The following is a 22,500-nucleotide window of genomic DNA, read 5'->3' on the forward strand; positions in this document are numbered from 1 at the left end:
TGCCTTCACATCTTGAAGTAAAACTAAACACGATGCTGTTTTAATGAAAGAAAAATTCTTTCTGACTTGCATGAGCTTTAATCAAGAATTAAATGTTTATATATGACTGTAATGACCAACAGGATATCAGTTTATCTCTCCCTTATTATATTTACATTTTGTGAGTGTGCACACAAAACACGTTGCAGCAGTAGTATGTAAAATGTCTCTATTATTATATTGGAATTAAGGTTCTGACTATGTTACCTCTAACTGTTTGCACTACAATATTACTATTGTTTTTACTATAAAATAATGCTAAGTTCAGGCTCATTAATGTAATCCAAAATTCTAATGAGGCAGAACCTCAGGCAGAGGGAACAGAAATCCTCGCACCCAAAAACTGTATCAAACATTTGACTTAACAACAACAAAAAATATAGTTCACCGTTTGCCAGCTGTAAATGTTGCTTGCGTACAGTACAGACCAAAAGTTTGGACACACCTTCTCATTCAAAGAGTTTTCTTTATTCTCATGACTATGAAAATTATAGATTCAAACTGAAGGCATCAAAACAATGAATTAACACGTGGAATTATATATGGAATTATATACATAACAAAAAAGTGTGAAACAACTGAAAAATGTCATATTCTAGGTTCTTCAAAGTAGCCACCTTTTGCTTTGATTACTGCTTTGCACACTCTTGGCATTCTCTTGATGAGCTTCAAGAGGTAGTCACCTGAAATGGTCTTCCAACAGTCTTGAAGGAGTTCCCCGAGAGATGCTTGGCACTTGTTGGCCCTTTTGCCTTCACTCTGCGGTCCAGCTCACCCCTAAACCATCTCGATTGGGTTCAGGTCCGGTGACTGTGGAGGCCAGGTCATCTGGCGCAGCACCCCATCACTCTCCTTCTTGGTCAAATAGCCCTTGATGCCTTCAGTGTGACTACAATTTTCATAATCATGAAAATAAAGAAAACTCTTTGAATGAGAAGGTGTGTCCAAACTTTTGGTCTGTACTGTACATGTGCACATTCTATGACCAAAAGTTTGTGAACATTTCCCTTCCAAAACCGTCACCACAAATGTGGATCCATACAATTGTATACGATATCTTTGTTAAGTTGCAGCGTTCAATTTCCTTTCATTGGAACCAAGAAGGCCAAATCTGTTGTTGAATGACTTAAAGTGAACTTCATAATGACAGTTTGCCCACATAAATGAAAAAACACACATGTCCTGCAAAGAGCTCTGGCCTCCACACCATTAAGATGAACTAGAATACCAACTACAGCCCCTGGTGGTCTAGTGGTTAGGAAGCGGCGCTCTCACCGATGCGGCCCGGGTTCGATCCCCGGTCAGGGAACCAACCCCAGCCACTCTTAGTGCCGGTCCCAAGCCCGGATAAATGGGGAGGGTTGCGTTAGGAAGGGCATCCAGCATAAAAAAACGTGCCAAATCAAACATGTGGATGATCCGCTGTGGCGACCCCTAATGGGAGAAGCCAAAAGAAAGTTTAGAATACCAAATACAGCCCAGTTTTCTTTTTTTTTCTTCCTCAGAGCCACACTCAATTCTAGAGAAAAGCCTTCGAAGAAGAATAAAGGCTTTTATAACGGCCAACAAAGTCTGCAATGGGATGTTCAACAAGGTGGCATGATAACCAATACAGTTTAAAACCAGATTTGAAACCTCCTGTTCTCCTTTGTATGAGACCCATACAAAATGAAACATGTGAAGGGCTTCTCTAGACCAACATAACATTTTAAAGCAAAATTTTGTAAATTTTAATCCAGTCGAGAACTAAAGTGTCTTTAAATTCATTATTCGGCGCACTGCGAGGCTCGACGATGAAGTTAGATGTGAATCTTGTGGTATTGTTGAACAACACTTTCTTTGCAAAATCTGGTAAAAGTTGCCAGATTGTAAATATCGACTGCAAGAGTACTTGAGGCAAATGTGTTGCGCATGCTCGCAAATAAAAACAATATGTCAATACACCTGACCTTCCACATGTATACAAAGATTATTCAAAATGGAAGAAAAGGCAATCCGACAGCACATGTGCCCAGACTTTCGACCCACTTTTTTCGCAAGGGTTTTGTCATTCTGGTGGACATGCTGAATCTTACTTTTCACTTCTTCAGTCTGGGCCGTAATCAAAATTAATTAGACAGCAGTATTTCCAGGCAAAAGCTGCATCATATGCGTTCTCCCGTACTTGTGTATGACAGCATTTTTTAGTGTTTTTAACCTCATAGGTTTAGCTGTGGAATAACTCACACTTTAAACTGCACATGATGGAAAAGATAACCATGGGAAACAAAACTCTTTGTCAACAGTCAATCATAGCAGGACTAATCAGTCCGTGAGAATCCTGTGCTCATATACGCTAAAGAAGACAACAGTTTGCTTTGTGACTGTTACATTATTCTGAGATGCAGTGTGTTTGTGTAAATGTGACAACAATGAAGCACAAGCAGCAGTTCGCTAGCTGGTGTAATATAATGAAGAGCTGGCTGGTGAGTGTGAATTGGCAGGTGACGAGTTTGTGTGGATTTAATTATTTATTTTTAACCAGTGTCCATTGATCAGAGCAACACCATTTCCCATGTCTCACATGTTCAAAGTTCAAGTGGATTTAATCCAGAAGTAGGCGTGGCTTAAACGTGATTTAACTCCTTTGAAAATGAAATAAAGCTTAAACCATACCACCCTGGCAACACTTGAAATCTGGTACTGAAAGTTCCTCAACCTCAGCTACATCACTCATCATTATTCCTAATTGTTTTTTGCGAAACTATTTATTAGTGTTATTTCCAGAATTTTAAAACAAGTTTTCCACCTCTTGTGACAACCCGATTTCAGAAAATAACAATAACGCGTCTGTGATTCATATTTGCTAGAACGGATTATCTGTTTAATCCAAATAACATGCGTATATCAAAACAGTGCTGAAAGCGTGACTGATGCTCAGCTTGATTAACAGCCAAAGATGATTAATTATAATACTGTTAATCACGTACGTGGTGTATGGGTTTGTTGGCCATTGATCAGAGTATCAGGAATTGTGTTCTCTACAAACAAAGTGATAAGTCAAAAGGAACAGTGGCTGAAGGAAGTAACCTTATTTTTCTGCTAAAACCTCTGTAATCTAATCACTTCTTTTACCTCACCACAATCATGTGGAACATCTGTGATTCTGTGGACTAGACAGAAAAGCTTTAAAACAAACACACACACACACACACACACACACACACACACACACACACACAGAGAGAGAGAACATAAGACAAAGTTCAAATTTCAAATGTTTTACTTCCTAGTCCTAAGAAAGTATGTTAAATGAGCATTATAAAAAAAAGGCCTGTGAGTAATACATGTCAGTCATCCTCTACACAATCCAAAAAACAAAAACAAAAAACAAAGTTGGAAGTGAGCAAAGCCGCACATCTGAGTACCGTACAGAGGTTCGAATCGAGCACTGCTACAGTTCAGGGGTAGAAACATAGTAGTCCTCTGTTTGAATCGCATGTACATTAAACATGGTCTGCTTATTTCTTAGCTAGAAAGGTTTAAGTAGAAAGTGCATTCCATCAACCAAAAGAAAAGGAGGGGGAAAAAAAAAACAAACAAACAACATAACCGGAGAGATTAGACATAACGAGCAAACAGCTCCACCTGTCAGACTAAAGAAGGATGATAAAATCGAATAAAAGGATATAATAAATGAAGTACTTCGATAGTTAAAATCGAGGTCCAGCTTCAGATGTGATTTTCCTCCTTTTCCACAAGCTGACCATTTCACCCACATACACACTTAGACGTACACACACACACACACACAGACACACACACACACACACACACACACACACACACACACGCTTGACATAATTAACAAAGTCTTGTCAGTTTCAGTTCAAATCTGTAATGCAGCAGTAAAGTGCAGAGAACGGATCAACAAAGTAGACTTTGTACACGCACACACAGAGAAGAGAGAGAAGCAGCTTTCAATACCAGCACCTCCCGAGGTGTAACAACAGTCAAAAGTACAGTCACACACTCACTGCCGCACATCACAGCACCCTAAATGCACATTCGTCTGGATTAACAAATACAAAATAAACCTCTTTTTAAGCCCATTAACACACACATACATATATACACACACACACACACACACACACACACACACACACACACATAAAAATTCCTCTTAAAAACAGTAATGTTTACAAATAATATGTGGTAAGTGGGTTAGATCATACAGAAGAGAATTAATTAATTACTTTTTTTTTTTTTAAAGTCCCGTTAAGACTCTCTAAAAGCTTCTTGACTGAACACACCGTCGTTTCTCAACAGTCTCTTTTCACCTTAACATTTTTTTTTTTTTGCCTGAATACATCTACGAGTCTGGCTTTAGAACATACACTCCCAAAGCCGTCGGTACAAAAAAAAAAAATTATATATAGCGCACAATCAATTTTACCACCATAAAATAAGCACACTCGCGAGTGTGTTACATTATTTATGAGTTTAAGTGCCCGAAAGTCTGCGTGTGTAAGTGACGTACACGTACACATACAAGTGTTTATGTCAGATGTGTACTTCCATATAAAGAAGGCTAAACTGCATTATTCAGAAGTGAATTTAGAGCTTTTACAAGTAATTGTGTTGAACCCGTAAAACCCTGGCAGCAGCAGCTGGATACGTTACGAGAGACGAAAAGGGCGAGAGACTGAGACAAAGGGGCCAGAGACAAAGTGATGAGGAAAAAGGAAAGGGGCCAAAAACAGTGCAGAGAAACAGAGATGTGTGTATAAAAGAATGAGGGAGATAAAGATTTGAAAGATTGCATGCTGGGAGAGATTGTGAGAGAAGGACAGTATGCACAAGAAGAGAGAAAGAGAGAGAGAGAGAGAGAGAGAGAGAGCGAGAGAGAGAGAGAGAGAGAGAGAGAGAGAGAGAGAGAAGGGATGAAAAAGTGAAGGAGGGTGTAAGAGCGAGAACATGATAAATGGACAGAGGCAAAAAGAGAAATAGGTGAGAGACAGAGGAAGAAAGAAAGAAACTGAAAGTATGCCGACTCACATACAGTGGCATGTTTTCATCATTATGATGCAAGTGGAATTTGTTTAATTATCAGTATATGAGGTGTAAAATAATGCTTATATTATTCGCAAAGAAGAAAAAAGTTCACTGAGGTCACCGGCCTTAAACGTCCTCTCTGATCACATGATCGCTTCCCTGCAAGTTAATGCACAGTCAGCAGTTACGTATATATCCCTCTCTACAACAGACACACACACACACACACACACACACACACACACACACACAAATGTTTTGCTTTCCTCATACACCCCTGAACAAGCGATCTGTGTGTGTGAACAACCGGAATCCGTGTGGTTATTTTTAGTGCTGCTGTGTGGAGCCTGGCCTCAGGTACACGTCCTCATGGGCGCAGTGGTTTATTGGCTCACTTTTAAAAAGAGCCGGGGGAGACGGCAAGAGAGACGATGGCACGGACTGGTGTGAGGAGACGTGGCTCGTATTAGAGGCGTGCCCAGAGTGATGCACGTGGGTTTGGTGGTGCTGCGTGGCCGAGGCCTGCATGTGCAAATGGGAAAAGCCATGTGCGATTCCGGAAGCGATCATTCCTTGGTCCCCGGCCGGTCCAGTGGATGTGCCTTGAGAGGGCAGTGGTGGGCTGGAGGTGTGGCCAGAGGAAGAAGGGGTGTGGCCAGTAAGATGAACAGAGATGGGCATGCTGGCAGGCTGTTGGGTCATGGGGCTTGTGACACGGAAGCACTTTTCACGGTGCGCCTTGAGCATGTTGGAGAAGCGAAATCGCTGGCCGCACACTTCGCACGGGTAAGGCTTCTCTCCGGTGTGTGTGCGGCGGTGACGCTTCATGTTGGGCCGACTGGTGAAACTCTTCCCACAGATCTCACAGATGAATGGTTTTTCACCTGCAACACCAAAGCAAGAGCATGAGTTTGGAAAAACTACAGTTCAACACTTACAGTCCAAGAATATTTGCAGAAGGCATTAAAATAGCTAACTGTGGTTCTAATGGACTTGGTTTTGAATATTACATAGGTATTGCATACATTTTTTTTTTAAAAACCTCCACTCTGCTGGGAAGATGTTCCTCTAGAGTTTGTGGAGATTTGTGCTCAATCAGCAAGGGTAAAAGTCAGGTACTGATGTAGGGTAAGGAGGCCTGGGGTGCAGTCAGCGTTCCAATTCGAGTTTAAAAGAGTTAAGGTCTGAGCTCTAGAGCAGTTCGCTCAATGTCTTCCACTTAAACCCTTGCCAGTCATATCTTCATCGAGTTCACTTTATGCACAGAGGCCAAGTCATGCAGGAACAGGTTTGGGTCTCCTAGTGCAAGTGAAGGGAAATTTTAATGCTTCCACATCCAGAGACATCCTGTGGTCAGGGAGGATCTACATAGGACCAGAAAAGTCAAATGTCCCAATACATTTGGCCTTGTAGTGTTCATTGGGTTTGTACACATACTACTTAAACGGCAGCCAATGTTTTTCATTTACATTTGAGTTTTAGGTAAATCTCTCCCTGAAGAACGAGGATCCGCATGTATCGGTAATAATTTGGGTTTAAAAACAAAACAAAAAAAAAACAAACAAAAACAAAAAACACTCAATTTGATATAATGGACTTTATGGCTAAAGCAGGTTTGTTTTTTTGGGTGTGTAAAATAGAGGCATGTGATATTAAAGGGCATTTAAGGGTGTGTTCCACCACAAGCGTTTAAGTCTCTCATCTAAACTCTTAAGAAGAAGGAGGAGGGAAAAAATAAATAAATAAATAAAAAAGCTATGCAGCCCCATACACAGCTGTGTGTTCTGCCACCTGTCCATCAAAGCCAGCAGTAACATTGTGCTACAGCATGTGCTACTGTAGCGCTTCTTTGGATGTCTTCCCACTCAGATTAATGAGTCTTAGATGTCCATCAGGCCATGTTCACCAGTTTTCCTATCATGAACCACCACTGCACACTAGAAACACCCCCACAGGACCGGAATTTTTTGGAGACACTTTGGAAAAATCACTCAGATCCTCACGCTTGCCCATTTTTCCTGCTTGCAATACATCAACTTTAAAATCTGACTGTTCCCTTGCTGCCTTATCCACCATATACTTTGATAAGTGCCACTGTATTGGGATAATTCGCACCATTTACTCCACTGGTCACTGGTTTCAGGGTTATATATATGATTACTGGGTGGAACTGTATACATGTTTATGATGAGTTACCGTATGTATATGTGGGGTAACTCATATGCTGGTCAGTGAGTCTCACCTGTGTGCGTCTTCATATGCTCGTCGAAATACTGCTTCATGTTGAAGTCTTTGCCGCACCACTGGCACATAAATTGCTTGTGTCCGATATGGATGCTCATGTGAGATCGCAGCTGATACTTATACTGGAAACGCTCGTCACAGTTCTGCGCATACACACGGAAATAGACAGTGTGGGTGAAAGGAGTAGCTGTAGCTGGAACAGGAAAAGAGCTTTGTAATATACGCATCATAACCTGTTATTACATCTTATAAGCCTGTCATTACCAAAGTTATTTATACATGAAACAGCCCAATCCTGCCTGGCTGACACACACACACGCGCTCTTTCACATAAACATACATGTTCTGTGCTTTTCTGAAACCAGCTCCACCCAGACCATCCTGTGAGCCCCACACCCACCAGGGCTGAAAACTGCCACGAGGCTAGGAGTGGCCGCTCCCATACACTCCATGCAGGAATCGGTTATTTTCATTTCCAACCTCAGTGATTTTATGGTGGGAAAAATAAGGTGTTAACATGAACTCGTAGACACGGAAGAATCCGCGGATATAACGAGCACTAAGGAATAGTTCTGTATGTAGACAAAAACTTTTAGACAAGCTATTTAGAAAACAGAGAGGACAATGATGAAAACACTATATTCATAGTATAGTGAACATTGCGTAATTAAATCAAATACATACGTATATGTACATACACACACACACACACACACACACACACACACACACACACACACACACAGAGCGTTGACTCCACCTCATGTGCACCCACTCACACAAACTATTGCATTCATTTGACCTCTTACATGGAGGTAAAGCAAACTCACATGCAGCCGCCAATGCATATTTGGCGCTGTGTGTGTGTGTGTGTTTGGAGGACACCTGCCAATATTTCCTTGCCAACTTGACATCAAGTCTCTCTTAAATATACTTACACCAACCTTATATCTGCATCGAAAGTGTAATGAGGTCCGTGTTGGTGTTCTTTCAATCTCTTAATATGGCATCAGCCTGTTTACAGCCAAATCCGAATTTTATTTGTCAAAACTGTTGGCTGTACTGTAAATATTAACTCCAGAAATAATGGCACCCTTTAGAAAACTGAATTATGCATTCATATTAATTTCATGCAATATATTGAATGTATTTCATATTTAAAAATTTTATATTTAATAAACAATAATTTAATATTTAATATATTTAAATGCAGATTTCTGGCCCACTGTCGCCTTTTACTATTGTTAACCAGAATGTTTTGATTATGAGCAAAAATGAATGGGGGATATAGTTTGGAATAATCATAATCATCTTTCCTAGTTTAGAAATATTTTAAGGCTGCATAATTATTTTAATTTTATGGCTCCGATTTGTGTAATAGTTTAATACTAAGACTTAATTTTTTACATGAATTGCTTATTATTATTATTTTTGTTTTGCTCCTTGATTTCTGTCTTGGTGATGAGTGTAAAAAAGAATGATAGAAAATTGGTTGTCAGTAGGTCTTTGTTAGGGTGTTTATATTTGTGGAATGAATATTAGGGGTGTAACGGTACACGTATTCATATAGAAATTTTCCGGTACAGTGCTTTCATGCGATTTTTACGTGCGGAACATAAAATTAGTTAAAAGTTAGAATTCTCAGAAACTCAGATTCTTTCCAGCCTGGTTTTGTGCGCAAAGGTTTTCACCTTCTCGCCTTCTGTGTTTCCACGTAGTGCGTACGCAGGGCTCAAAGTTTACTTAAAGGTGCACACTTTCTCCCGTCAAGTCTATTTTCCAGAATTCACAACCGAAAAGCATTTTCCAGCCTTGTTTTGTGGGTACAGCGCGTTTATATATGGGACCCCTGGACAGGAAAGACACCAGACGCTGCAGAATGAAAAAGCGATTCGGGCCAAAGAACAAGAACAAGAAGTTTCCAAATGTTTGGGATAATTTCAAATTCAAACACAAAGAAAACACCCTACAGTGCATTTACCTTTTTTAAAAGTAATTTGAATTTAATTTGTATATTTTTTTTTTTAATGATTTTTTATTTATTTATATATTTTGTATTTGTATTTCGACGTCATATGGCACTTACATGCACTAAATAGTTTAAGTTTTTAATTTCAGCAATAAAAGTGTACATTATTCCAAAAAAAAGGTAATTTTGGTAATATTCGATTACTAAAATAATCAATTGCTGCAGCCCACATACACACATACACATATATATACCTGTGTGTGTGTGTGTGTGTGTGTTTACCTCACAACGAAAAGGCTTCTCTCCTGAATGCTGAAGTGAGTGCACCTTTAGGGACATACTGCGCTTAAAGGACTTTCCACAGGTTTCACATGTAAACGGCATGTCCTTAGTGTGAGCTGGAGAGAGAAACAGCGAGAGAAAGAGAGAGAGATTTAGTGTATGTGAAACACTAATACTCTTGATGCCCATTAAAAAGACAAATTATGTCAAATAAAAGTAGAGAACTGGCAGGTATTTAGTTCGAGGCATGTAACCAGATGTTTCCTTCAATCAGCATCTACATCTTTTACTAGTTTCTCTCATAACGGTTCATTTCTACATGACTTGTCTTCTATATATTGGTCTACACATCAAAACAGACTTTTTAGCTAGGTATAGACTAGGATTGAAGTTATAGCTTTTTCGTTGTCTGAACAAGCTCTTTGAAGTCAATGTTTTCTTCTAGTTTTACTTTTTCAAAAGTAACTAGTTTTTGTCCTATTGATGGCATGAAGCTGCCGTTTTATCTATGCACCGCTAAGGCTGCACGAATCCGGATAAATCAGAAAATGTTTTTAGAAAAAGTTGCTCATTCACACTAAAACATCAGATCGGAGAGAAAAATATGCGTTCTCAAACGGAAACGTATTAGCGTGGACACGGCCTTGCTAGTCATAGGCACCTGTGAGCTTGTGTATGTGGAAGAGGGCAGATAGTGCTTTCCACCATGTGTGTCACACTACCTGCAATAACAAAGGGGGGGTCAGATATTTGTTTGTTTAAAATTGTAACTACATGATTAATGTCTTAGAAAAATCCCTTGTTAGCGCTGAATGGTTGTGTGGTGGAAGAAAATTGGGTTTTCAAACTACATAAGAGCATTTGGACAGCCAGCGTCCACGAGAAGCCTGAATAGATTACGCTTATTTTTGGTTCACTACAACACATCTTGATCGCATTGAGGCAGTCAGATGTAAGGCAGTCTGACTGTTTTGTTTTAAACGTAAATTTTGATATTTCCATGACATCGAGGCAGAAAATATTTCTGAAAGCTGAAGAGTCCAAGTGCACTATAAAAACACTTAGAGCAAAGCCTGATTTGCCACAATTCGGTCATGGTAACGAAAGAAATAGAGAAACACACACAAAAAAAACAACAAAAAACCCCAGAATGTTACTACTCAAACTCAAACTCAAAGCACAGTACCTGCTGAAAGTTCATTTGAAAGTGCATGTCTTCATGTGGGTCTCCGTGTCTTAAAATTCACTCCAAGGACATCTTACATATATTTAAAAGTGTCCCCTGTATTTGTTGCGTGCGTGTTACGCTGAAGGAAAGTATTTCTCCTTACTCACCGACCATGTGCTTGCGAACATGGGCCATCGTGTAGAACTTCTTCTCGCATATCTCGCAGGCAAATTTCTTCTCGGCATAGCCGTGGACAATCTTGATGTGCTCGTGGAGAGACCAGAGCTTTTTGAACGATTTATTACATGACACACACTGGAACAAAAATAAACAAAGAAACACATATTTAATCAGAAATTTCCTATCATATAAAAAGCAGGATTTAATTAATTCACTGTTAGATTAATTTTTTTAATTTTGGATGCTGGTGGTCTTAGCAACTTTCTGTCTCTGACTCTTTGTCTCCCTCTACTGGTTCATATAGGAAATGCAACGTTCCCACATATGGACAATTGTTTTAAATTGTACATTTAATTTGATATATTTTATTTGATATACATAAAGTCAAAAAATGTAAAAACGTGTCGATAAAAACTTAACTGGTGAACCACGCAGCAATCCACAAATCGGTGTAGAGCGCGTGCTCCGTTTTGAACTTGGTGGTATCTCCTTATCACCAACATCTGGTTCAGCATCAGTTCAACAGCAAGCAGCACAACAACGTATTTGTGTGATTCTTGTTGTAGAAGGTTTTGGGTTCATGATCATTTCGATAGATATCAGTGTTTGAGTTATTAATATCATTCTATTAATAGATTGGTGTAGAATAACGAGTCTTTTCACAAACTTAATTAAGCTTAACCGAGTTCAATAATCTTAATGCCTACATCTGAAGGCAAACATTTTTCTCTACTTTTTCTCAAGTGAAAGTTTAAAGGGAGCGCTTTTACTGGAGTCATATTTTACCTACTGTATCTCTACTTTAACTGAACATTTATTGAACAAGGCAGTGAAGGACTAAAGCTCTGCTGCATCACCATCTTTGGATTTAAATAAAGAGAACTAATTTCCACAGGCATCATTATATATCATGTAGTCACATGACTTTGTTAAAGGATTTAAGCGCAACATAAACCTTTAGCACCACTAAAGATCCTTTAATGTCTAGAGATTATTGAGTGTTATCTGTGATCCGTGCTTCCCACCTGGATGTTTTTTTCGCAGTCGGTCTGCTGGTGCAGGGCCAGCTCGCTCTCCAGGACAAACTTCTTGCCGCACTTGTCACAGATCTGCATGCGCCTGTGCGTGACGTTCATGTGCTTCTCCAGGTACCAGCGAGTGTTGAACACGCGTGGGCATTTCTCACACGTCAGTGTTCCCCGCTCCTCGCCTTCCCTCCCTCCTCCTGAAGCAGACGGACCAGAGCTTCTTCCTTCCCGCGCTGACCTGCGCTTCTGAGGCGGCACTTCGGCACTCCTTCTCTGCCCCCTGGTGGTCACTCCGAGTGAGCCCGGGGCTGCAGCGACGTGGTGACCCTTTGTGCTTGTCCGCTTGGATCTTGTCCCCAAAGTCTCGTTTTCCTCTCCATCGTCGTCGTCGGGGTCCTCCTCTGCGCTATCCTCTTCTTCCATGCTATCTTCCTCATCTTCCTCCTCTTCTTCTTCCTCCTCCTCCTCCTCTTCACTGTCACTTTTCACCTCTCCTACAGGGATGTTCTTGTCACCTTTAGAGACATGCAGGGTCTGGTTGTTCAGGTTCACCTCAACAATGATCTGTTCTCGCTTGAACTCCTCCTCCTCCTCCTCCTCCTCCTCCTCTTCTTCTTCTTCTTCTTCCTCTGTGTCATCGGACGTCTCGTCGTTTTTGGTCTTTACCCCTCCAGTCGTCCCGGAAGCTTCTTTGTAGTAATGCTGAAGAGGGGCAGGACTGGCCTCGAGGTCAGGAGCCAGTGCTTTGGCAGGCATCTTGTTGTCAACCAGCACTGAATAGGGCTTGGACACTCCCTCCTGCTTGTAGAGCTTTGGTGATAGGTCGCTGTCTGCTAGAGAGGTATGGTGGTAGTAGGCCTGTGTAGAATGTGTCCTCGACCCCTCCTCCTGCGACATGGCTTCCTTTATAGTCTCTCCCTTCCGTGGCTGGCACGACTTCATCTGTGTGTAGATAGTCGTTCGAGTTGTTTCTACAGTTTGTTAACCAAGCGTGAAACCTGACAAGGTTCCTATAAGCCAGGCAGGCACCAGTCTCCTACCTCTCCCTCGACGGGAGAAGAAAAGCAAGATGCCCAAATCGAACCTGCCCCCATGACCTCCACATCAGAAGGAGGTAGAGATGAAAAGGAAGACGAAGCGGATTTACACCTTTTTTTTTTTTGTTCAGCTCGGTAGTCGCAGGCAATGCTGCAATCGCTGCTGGAGTTTGGACCAAAGCTTTTTCTTGTCTTTCGAGGTGATAGAAGGGATGCTTTGTCCTCTGTTAATTTCTGCTGAATCAGCAAAAAAATGCCTACTCGTACGCCGAGATTAACCTCTTGTGGTCGTAGCAACCCGCCGGGTCTGTTTCAGAAGCACGGTACCACGCACTGCCTGAGAGAAACAGAAAGTAAAAAAACCAAACAAAAACAAATCGTTCAACTTGGCTTGACACTCAAAATCCGAGCCTGAAATAAAGGCGAAATATAACGCACTTACAAAATAGGAGCTGAAACAAGAGAACGCGAAACAGGATATGAAACAGCACAGACGTTCTCACAAAGAGCAGGTCGTGGTGCATATCGTTTCGGCATTAGAAGTTACCATTTATATATTGATTGATTCATTTAGAAGCCAAACCGACCTCTTATCACAGAGATTGCATAAATCGTATACCTGGCTGTAAAAAGGCAAGTCAGCGTTTCGGCATCCACTACGCGAGTGTGGAAGAGATAAGCGAAACTGTTGTTTGGTTAAGGTGCAGAGATCTAGAAATCTCACTACTACCAGCACACATACAGGCGTGCATTTACTCACTCACTCACACACACAAACACACGCGCACGCTCCTGACCGCAAGCGTTTCACTTCTGTGTGGGAGCAACTTAAATTAAAACCACAAAGGAGCTGAGTAGAGAAAACTAAAAACCCTTAAAACACACATACACACCCCTTCTTCTACACACAAACACGTGATTATTTAAGAAGTGATCGCAATATTTAATGTGCGATTTTATATAATCGACAAATAAATCGTCAGAAGAAAATCTGGTTGGGGGGGTCATAAAAAACTTGTATATGAAGCTTTATAATTAACAGAATTTTTAACAATTTCTTTCTTTTTTTTTTCTTTTGTGCAAACCAACAGGTTTTAGGTTTTATTTCCTCTTTATTTTACGGTTTCTTACTGATCACTACTGATCCTGTGTTGTATTTGAAGACCTGCTGCACTGGTGGGCTTTAGAAAAACTCATCAATAAATATGTGGCTCTCAATTAAATACATCTGCACATACAAGTCTGACCTCCAACTTATAAATGTTGTCAGCATGCTGTTCTTTTTCCTCAGCTAATATGCTATAGCATAGTGTTGTATTAGCTCAGGAAAAGTAATCCGTATGGACATTTCCCATCAGATCTTTAGGGTCTGGGCACATTTTGGCTTCCTTGCCAGCCAATAGAGCTAGATGAGAAGAAAAATGAAGCCACACACACACGCATGCTGCAGCATTTCCCGTCTGATCAACGCAACCTAAAGAAATAACTCCACAGCGATTGTGGCGCCAACAACGGATAAGAAACCGAGTGTAATACGCAGAATTCAGTAACGCTACAGAGAGCAGTGTGTTTATGAGGCCACACACAGCGAAGAGGATAATGAGATATAAAAAGCTCAGGCATACCTTGAGAGTCACACCACTAACGTTAAGCTTTAGTTTCAGCATCCCAATTGATCAGACGAACACCATGTTTTCAACTACCGTAGTTTCATAATGCATGCATCAGTTAGCTTGCATCCCTCCCACCCCTTTCCACGATTCAAGCGAAAACCAAACTGAAATATGTTACGGGAGGTGAAAAAAAAACAAACAAAAACAACTCTGCACACCCATTATCATTGAGCATTTGACTGGGCTCAGAATTAACCAATCACTTTCAAACTTCGCCAAATAAAGATCAGCTTTTCTGTCTTGTCATCACTAAAGACATGGTCTCCAAAAAGCTTACAAAGCATGTAGATAGGGCTGAAACCATCCCTCGAGTTATTCGAATACCTCCCCCCCAAAAAAAAAGAAAAAAAAGGATAATTTCCCTCGATGCTTCCGTTAGTCCATTTAACTCTTGACTGCGTAATAAACATGGCATATGCACAACACGGGGCTGGAAACGTGCGTACCCCTCTTTTCAATTGACACACCTGGTAGTCTAGAAGGTGTAAAGGAAAATGTGATTCATCAGACCCAGCGTTGCTCTGTGCTCCGGTCCTGATGCTTCTGTGTTTAATACATTTTCTGCCAATTTTCATCATAGCCAGTATTAATTTTTTTTTGCAATTTGTGCTTTAGTAGCACTTTTGTGGGCTCAGACCAGTGAAGCTTGTCTTCACTCCCCATGTCATCAGTGTGACTTGGGCACCTATAAAAGTTTCTGGTTCAATAGTTGCTACCGATTCAATTCATTTTGTATAGCACTTTTTACAATGCTTTACATAAATAATGTGGTAATAAGGTTGTATGTGTAAAAATGTGTACGTTTATTGCCTAGAAGTTTGTTCCTTATAATTGTTTTTCCCTGATAAGCGAGTGGCGACTGTGGCAAGGAAAAACACTCTGAGATGGTATGAGGAAGAAACCTTGAGAGGAACCAGACCTCATCTGGGTGGCACCAAATGTCCATTCATTGTAGTTACATTGTTGGGGTGTGTAGTAATAGGTGTGGAAATGCAGATCTATTCATGAGCCACTGTGGTAGACTGCTGATATTAATTACAGTCTGAATCGGTCCTCGAAGTTCTTGAGTTGCTCGGCGGCTTCGTGGATCTTTAGGCTGTCGATGTGGAACCATCCTCAGCTGCACAGAGTGCTCTCAATTGAGACGGACTCCATCCAGAAGTAGGACGTCAGGATAAACCAGGCAGATCCGAAATACCACAATTTTCTGTTTCCAAGACAACAACGTAAGAGAGGACAGACTGTTCATTTGCAGCCTACTAAATCCCACCCACTGACAGAAGCCACAGTAGCAAGAGAAGGTTATTCACTACACCGGTTAGCGGTATTAATGTTATGCCTGATCAGTGTATGCAGATCAAATCAGTCAGAATGGTGTTATTTTTAAAATTCATTTACTCTACTTTTATAATACTAAATATTTTAAACAACCCAAGAAAATAGCAATAATAAGCAGTATTGAAAATGTATTGAAAATGCATAGTTTTGATTCACCCTCCTCGTGTGGTATTTTAATTATGCCCATTTTAACACCGGCACTGCAATGGGAAAACTATTAGTCAAATACGTGCTCTCACCATTTCTAATTTTGGGATTCCCATTAGTATGATGTTGAATGGCTGAAAATGGAAAACGAGAAAAGAAGCTTTTTCTCTTTTGTTTTTTAGAAGCGAACAGCGACCAATTTCTTTTCTATATCACCATATATATGTGTATATATTCGCCTCTACAGAGGAGTTTGTCTTTAACATCCAACCGATAACGCTGCTCAGGCACAAACCACACTCACTGAATACTCATTATCAAAGAGATGATTCATGAATGAAGAAATTTCTACTGTTCAATCGGATTTACAGCACTGCATCGGTATTTGGTGGGAAAAGATTTTCGCTAGGCCGTGTGAACGTGAGTCAGGAAATCAGTAGACGATTCGAAACCAAAATGTACTAATTTATATAGTAAGAACGTATAGCGTTCAGTTGGCAGTTATGAGATTCAGAAATGCCCTGAAACCACAGCTTTCAATTTGAGTGCATAGTGTGTAGCGGTCTATACTCCTGTTTTCAAGGAATGATTTAATGAGAAATTATAGTGTCGACATTTTGAAGAATGTACGATGAGGTTCGGCTGACCTTGCGGCGATCGAACTGACGGTTAGAAATATGGGAGTGGACCAGTGCATGGATGCTGAAAGCAGATAAACAATTTTTTTTTAAACAATTGTTGATCAGCATGGCAAGGAAGCAAAAACAGCTCAGTTTAACCACGCTCTACCTTTAACGGTCTCGGTCTGTACTTCCTGAGTCAGTTTTGTCTTTGAATGCGTATGTGTGTGTGTTGCATGGCCCACCTGCAAACGTGTGTAAAGCAAAGCAATCGCTCGATGCTAATGCGTCGTCAAAATTTTACATTCATCCACGAAGAAAGCGTGGAAATGCCAGGTAAATTGTTATAAAAAACAGACTGATGGGTGTCATGAAAAACAAAAAAACACTGTACACACTCCCACATACACCCACACCTATATACAGACACACTTCGCTACCTTTCTTCCTGCCCTCTCTGCAGCTTTCTGAGAATCAGCACATGCACTGTGAGACCACACGACGGGTGCACAAGCGGTCATATCTGTGTTTATTTGTGTGTTGCCGGGAATTGAGCTGCACTGTATGTAGTAATAGACATTTTGATACACGCAACATTATGCAGATGTTTATATACGCACGCCGGCCAATTTTCAGGAACACCCCGCAAACGCTGGATCCGTTCCAAGCTGTTTCGAATCTCTATTGGATTCAGAACTTAATCATGGTGCAAGCATACTTAACTATCATCAAACCATATGTCGAATGCGTTATTATGCTGGAAGACATTATATGCTGGGTAAAATGTGCCCATATATAGTCAGCAACAAGTCGGGTATGTTTTCTTGACAACGAAAACATTCGCCACACCGTTACACCACCAGCAGCAGCAGACTGTTGTTGCCACCAAATCTGATTAATCACAACAAGCAACGGTTTCCACAACATTACCTGCCCAGTTTGAATCAATCTCTGCACACTGTAGCCTCGATGTGGTCTTCTGCTTTTCTAGCCCATCCACCTCAAGGTCTGAAGTGCATCCAGGTTTGCTTTTCTGCTTACCGCAGCTACTGTATCCTTCCTGTAAGCTTACACCACTTGGGCCATTTTCATTTGACATTCCTCAAGAAAACTTTTTTTTTTTTTGTTATTAACCACTGGTAAATCCTAGTGACAGTTGAACATGAGAATCATATATTAGCAGTTTCTGAATGACTCACTGTATAATCTCACTGACAACCATGCCACAAAGTTACTGAGATTTGTTTTGTCTTTTTGATGCAACTGTTAACTGATGCTCTTGACTTTCATCTATGATTTTGTGCACTGTGCTGCTGTTGCACGATTGGCTGATTGGATAATTATACAATTACATAAATGTAGAGGTACACAGGTGTCACTATTAAACTGGCTATAGAGTTTTGGGGCCATTTCCCATAAGACACTGAAACTAAAACACAGCATGAACAATAGCTGTTTGACACGTGACCACTTTTTCTAGTGCTGAAATGAGCATTGGGTATCGATCATTCGACATTATTTAACACTACATTATTTAATAGTACATATACTACACTCGTGAAATTGTAAATCTAAACGTAGACTTCGGTTGTGTTTAATAACACTGTGCAGTTCTAATTTAAAGGTCTCGCAGCATTCACTACATCTCGCTTCAGGCAAGTTGATCAGAATACATGAATCTGTGTGAACTCCTGAATCTGCAAAGCCTCTTCTAACATCAGCAGTCAGTAGCGCTTGCGTGTGTCTGTGTGCACATGCAAAGGAAACCTGTGCTGTGGCAGATGGTTCAATCAGCAAGAAACCAAAGTTTGGTGGTTTTGATGCCAAAAAAAGAGACATTAAGACCTGCTGGCCACCACCCAAATCAATGCCGAGGCTCTCAGGCTTCCTATGACTTGATACCAGAGAAGAACTCCTGCGGGGGAAAAGAGTTTCATTCAAAGCGATGTTATGAGCCTTTCAGCACATCCATCTCTATAATTTTCTAACACGGTTATGCAGATTATTTGGAAAACTGACAGAATATTAGATCGTATGAACAACTGTGAATCAGAATCAAACAGTATCAACCTTTTTAAAACAAACTATTAGGCGTTTTAATCATGTTTGCAACTGCGGTCCATCACATTGCTTCCAAAAGCTTCCAAAAGGTGTTTATTCCTGTTAAGATTAACTCATTATTAAAGCATAGGATTTACACAATTCTCATCAAACCAGTCAGTAAGCAATCATGCCCTGTAGACAGGACTTGGAAAAGACTTGGATCATGATGGAAATGCTGAATCAGGGGGTAAAACCGCCAAAATATCTTACAAAATAAATAAATAAATGCTGAATGTGACGCATAAAATAGATACAGTGGAACCTCGGGTTACGAACGCCCCGGCATACGTATAATTCAGGTTACGAATTGCAGTTTATCAAAATTTTTGCCCCTGGTTACGAACAATATATCGGGATACGAACGTCACTCACCAAAAAATCGCAGGCAAGTTGGTTGTTTTTGCTCTATCCACGCAGCTCGTCACATCAGTTAGCGTCCTGTGTCCCTAGCGAGAGCATCGTGTTACTTATCCGCTTGAACTTTTCCCGGCAGCAGCGTAACAACTCGTTAGTTGATGCTCGTGGAATGATGAGATGGACAACATTAGCCGATGCATAACCACTTTACTTGTTTTTATGAAGATAGATTAGCAGGGTTACAGTCTTTTCCGAAGTACAATACCCATAATGAATTTCACTCTGGACTTCAATACCAACTGATAGTAGCCTTAAAGAAACAGCTCTCATTTTCCCTCTAATGCAACAATTGTCTCAGCGTTCGTGTTAATAACGCTTTAATATTCTATAATATAATATATAATAATATATAAATAATATAATAAGATTCTCCTTCCAAACAATAACTCTCCCTCCTCCCCCTTCTACGAACGTCGTCTCCTGCAGCGAGTCTTCTCAAAGGGAAAGTACCCGGTAAAGATCTTTTCCTCTTTTGTATGTTTTTATGTGGTATGATTTTAATATAACATGTTAAAAGTAAAAAATATTAGTGAATATTGGCTTTATTTTTATTTAAGTAATATTTTTGGTTGTCCAGAACGAATTACCGAAGTTTCTGTTCATTATTATGGGGAAATTTGTATCGGGATACGAACTTTTCAGGTTACGAATAAAGTACCGGAACGAATTAAATTCGTAACCCGAGGTTCCACTGTATTTATATAATTGTACCATGTGCTGATTGGTAAAAATTACAGGGGCAACAAACAGCGATTATTTGCAGTTCATACAAACATAAGAAGTTTGTAAACCTTCGTCTGGTGCCACTATTTCTGAACAACGAATGAGAAGAGTTTTGAGCGCTCTAGCCCTACAAAACTACTCAGCGTTTTTTTCCTTTCATATCTGGTTTGTTTAATTGCATGCAACAAGAAACCAAACCAATCAAAACCATTAGCGGGGGTGAAATCGGCGTCTGATGTGGGAAACTGTCAAACCAAGTATCTCTCTATTAGGTGCTTCTCATTATTAGAACACATTATTCTACTGAGTCAAAGTGGACCATTACGTAACGGTATAACAAAACGTAATAAAAGAGGATAACTTAAAAACCTTCTGTTCTTACTGAACTCAAACACCTTACTAATTTAGTCTGTACAGAAGAGGTGGCCAAGAGACTGTGCCAAGAACTCAACAAGAGCCAAGGACTAAGGAAACAAATCATCAGCGAGAGAGAGAGAGGAAGAGAGAGAGAGAGAAGAGAGAGAGAGAGAGAGAGAGAGAGAGAGAGAGAGAGAGAGAGAGAGAGAGAGAGAGAGAGAGAGAGAGAGAGAGAGAGAGAGAGAGAGGATGAATCCAATTCCCTGACTGTTTAGTGACACTACAAATTTACCTGAAACTTCATCTAAGATACTTTTAGGTATTTATATCCAGACTTATTTTAGTTGGCTCGAGAGTATTTTTGATGGAGACTATACAATAAAACGTGGCTCTAAGCTTCTACACAGCTTCTGCTCAATACCATAAATGTAAATTGCAGCTAAATCAGACCAGGTGGAGAGCTGATCAAACCGAAAATGAAAATGTGGTTAGGTTATGGTTGCTGTTTTGAATTGAAGTTACTTCTGTGTGACTTATACAGATTCAATTTGAAAGAAAAAAAAAATATATAAGTAATATTCAGGAATGCATCTGATGCTGCTGAAAAGAGCTGCAGTCCAATCATTTAGCAGTCTTTAACAATCTGTACTTGGGTGGCACGTGTGAAAATGCTGATTTACCAAAAAAAAAAAAAAATTTGATTTTTCATAGCGGCGCTTGCGATTCTGACTCACACAGACACTCCTTGATGTTTCCACCTATGTTATGCATTTTCTGCACTGCCAGATGTCATGTTTTTACTAGTGTCTTTTATATTTTGTCACTAACCGTGGGAAAGAACCCCCTACTTTCACAGGAAGAGGCCGCTCAACTGACAAAGCCAACCCTTTTTTTTTTTTTTACTAACCACGGTCATAACCAAATCTTTAAAAATAATAAGGTTCTTGATCTAATATGATATCATTTCTGTAGTAACTCAATGACAGGGACGTGCCACAGAGTCTAGCGTTTTGTAACACTACAAAAGAGTTTTTCCTGTTTCACAGCTGTTGCACCGCGGTAAATAGAAGATAGTAAAATTATAACTGCGTCGTTCATTAAGAAAACCTTTTATTCACAATTGTTAGTAAATACCTGTGGTATATATACGTAATAAAAAAACGTGGAATATACAAAACAATTCACGACGTGTTGTGAGAAAATAAGCAACAAGTTGCACCATCCGGTTACTAACTGATTTCTTAGAAAATCATACCCTGGTTTTATTCCAGTAAAGACTGAACAACAAAAGTCCGACCAAACTCAGTTTCACACTCAACTGTACAAGTGACAATGGTATATTTAATTATTTTATTCAATTCAAGAGGTATTGTTTGTCAATTCGCAAGACATGTCTGTAGAAATGGACCATGTATGCATGTTTTGGCAAGTTTGAATTTTTTTTTTTTTTTGAGCTTGTATTATATTTTTCATACATTCTCTTCTACCCAAACTAAGACCAGTCTGCGCATGGTTTCCTTTGATTCAACCCGCCATGCCATATACAAGAAAAAGGGAATAAACGGTAAAAAATAAAACATTTTGGAAAAACAGAGCACAAATCTCTCCTCTAAAGACATCACTGGATTAGACAGTAAACTCGAGTCCAATTAGTTGGACAGTTTCTCATCGTACTAGAAGTTTCACTGACCTAGAACTAAAAACTTAAAAATAAAACCGCATTAATGAAGTCATGTTTTCTATTTCTCCTTTAAATATTCCTCATATATTTCATGAATGAAAGGAACCAATGTAATGTTAATTGCAATATAATGGTTGCTTTAATGCAGTATTTATTGTTTGTCGATGGACCTCAAATAACCTATTTTTGTGGCCCTTCACAAGAAAAAGTTTGGGCACCTTTTGTGTCAAAATGTCTCTCTTTTTCTTTCGTTTTTCTGTTAAAAAAAAAAAGAGTTAAATGACAGGAAATGAAGCTGACATAAGTGTGTTGAGAATGTTCAGTATCCCTATATGTAATTAATTAGCTAACGCTAGCCATAATGCATACTACATTACGACCATTACATTCTGAAAAGCTGTCAGTGGACTTAGGTTTGAAAGTTAGAAAAATACGAGGATACTCAAGCTTGGCCAAA

At 40.0% G+C, this 22,500-nt stretch overlaps 2 protein-coding genes across 7 annotated transcripts in view; both read right to left on the bottom strand.

Annotated features, from left to right (window-relative positions):
- phospho1 (phosphoethanolamine/phosphocholine phosphatase 1) overlaps positions 1 to 22,500 on the bottom strand; it is a 29,284-nt gene that overhangs the window by 5,623 nt on the left and 1,161 nt on the right. The gene's annotated exons all lie outside the window — the stretch shown is intronic.
- znf652 (zinc finger protein 652) overlaps positions 3,284 to 22,500 on the bottom strand; it is a 20,215-nt gene continuing 998 nt past the window's right edge. Inside the window, exons 1-6 of one of the 5 annotated variants that reach the window (XM_046866574.1) lie at positions 14,610 to 14,666; positions 11,945 to 13,321; positions 10,907 to 11,054; positions 9,572 to 9,687; positions 7,319 to 7,463; positions 3,284 to 5,960 (exon numbers count right to left, since the gene is read on the bottom strand). In XM_046866574.1, coding sequence (XP_046722530.1) covers positions 5,404 to 5,960; positions 7,319 to 7,463; positions 9,572 to 9,687; positions 10,907 to 11,054; positions 11,945 to 12,889 — 1,911 coding nt within the window. In that variant the 5' untranslated portion in view covers positions 12,890 to 13,321; positions 14,610 to 14,666 and the 3' untranslated portion in view covers positions 3,284 to 5,403. Of the gene's footprint in view, positions 5,961 to 7,318; positions 7,464 to 9,571; positions 9,688 to 10,906; positions 11,055 to 11,944; positions 13,322 to 13,426; positions 13,539 to 13,603; positions 13,693 to 14,609; positions 14,667 to 22,500 lie in introns of those variants that run through there. The other 4 variants (XM_046866573.1, XM_046866576.1, XM_046866577.1 and 1 more) reach the window with 4 other exon arrangements.

The sequence above is a fragment of the Silurus meridionalis genome, chromosome 14 (assembly GCF_014805685.1).
Source record: "Silurus meridionalis isolate SWU-2019-XX chromosome 14, ASM1480568v1, whole genome shotgun sequence".
Taxonomy (NCBI): domain Eukaryota; kingdom Metazoa; phylum Chordata; class Actinopteri; order Siluriformes; family Siluridae; genus Silurus; species Silurus meridionalis.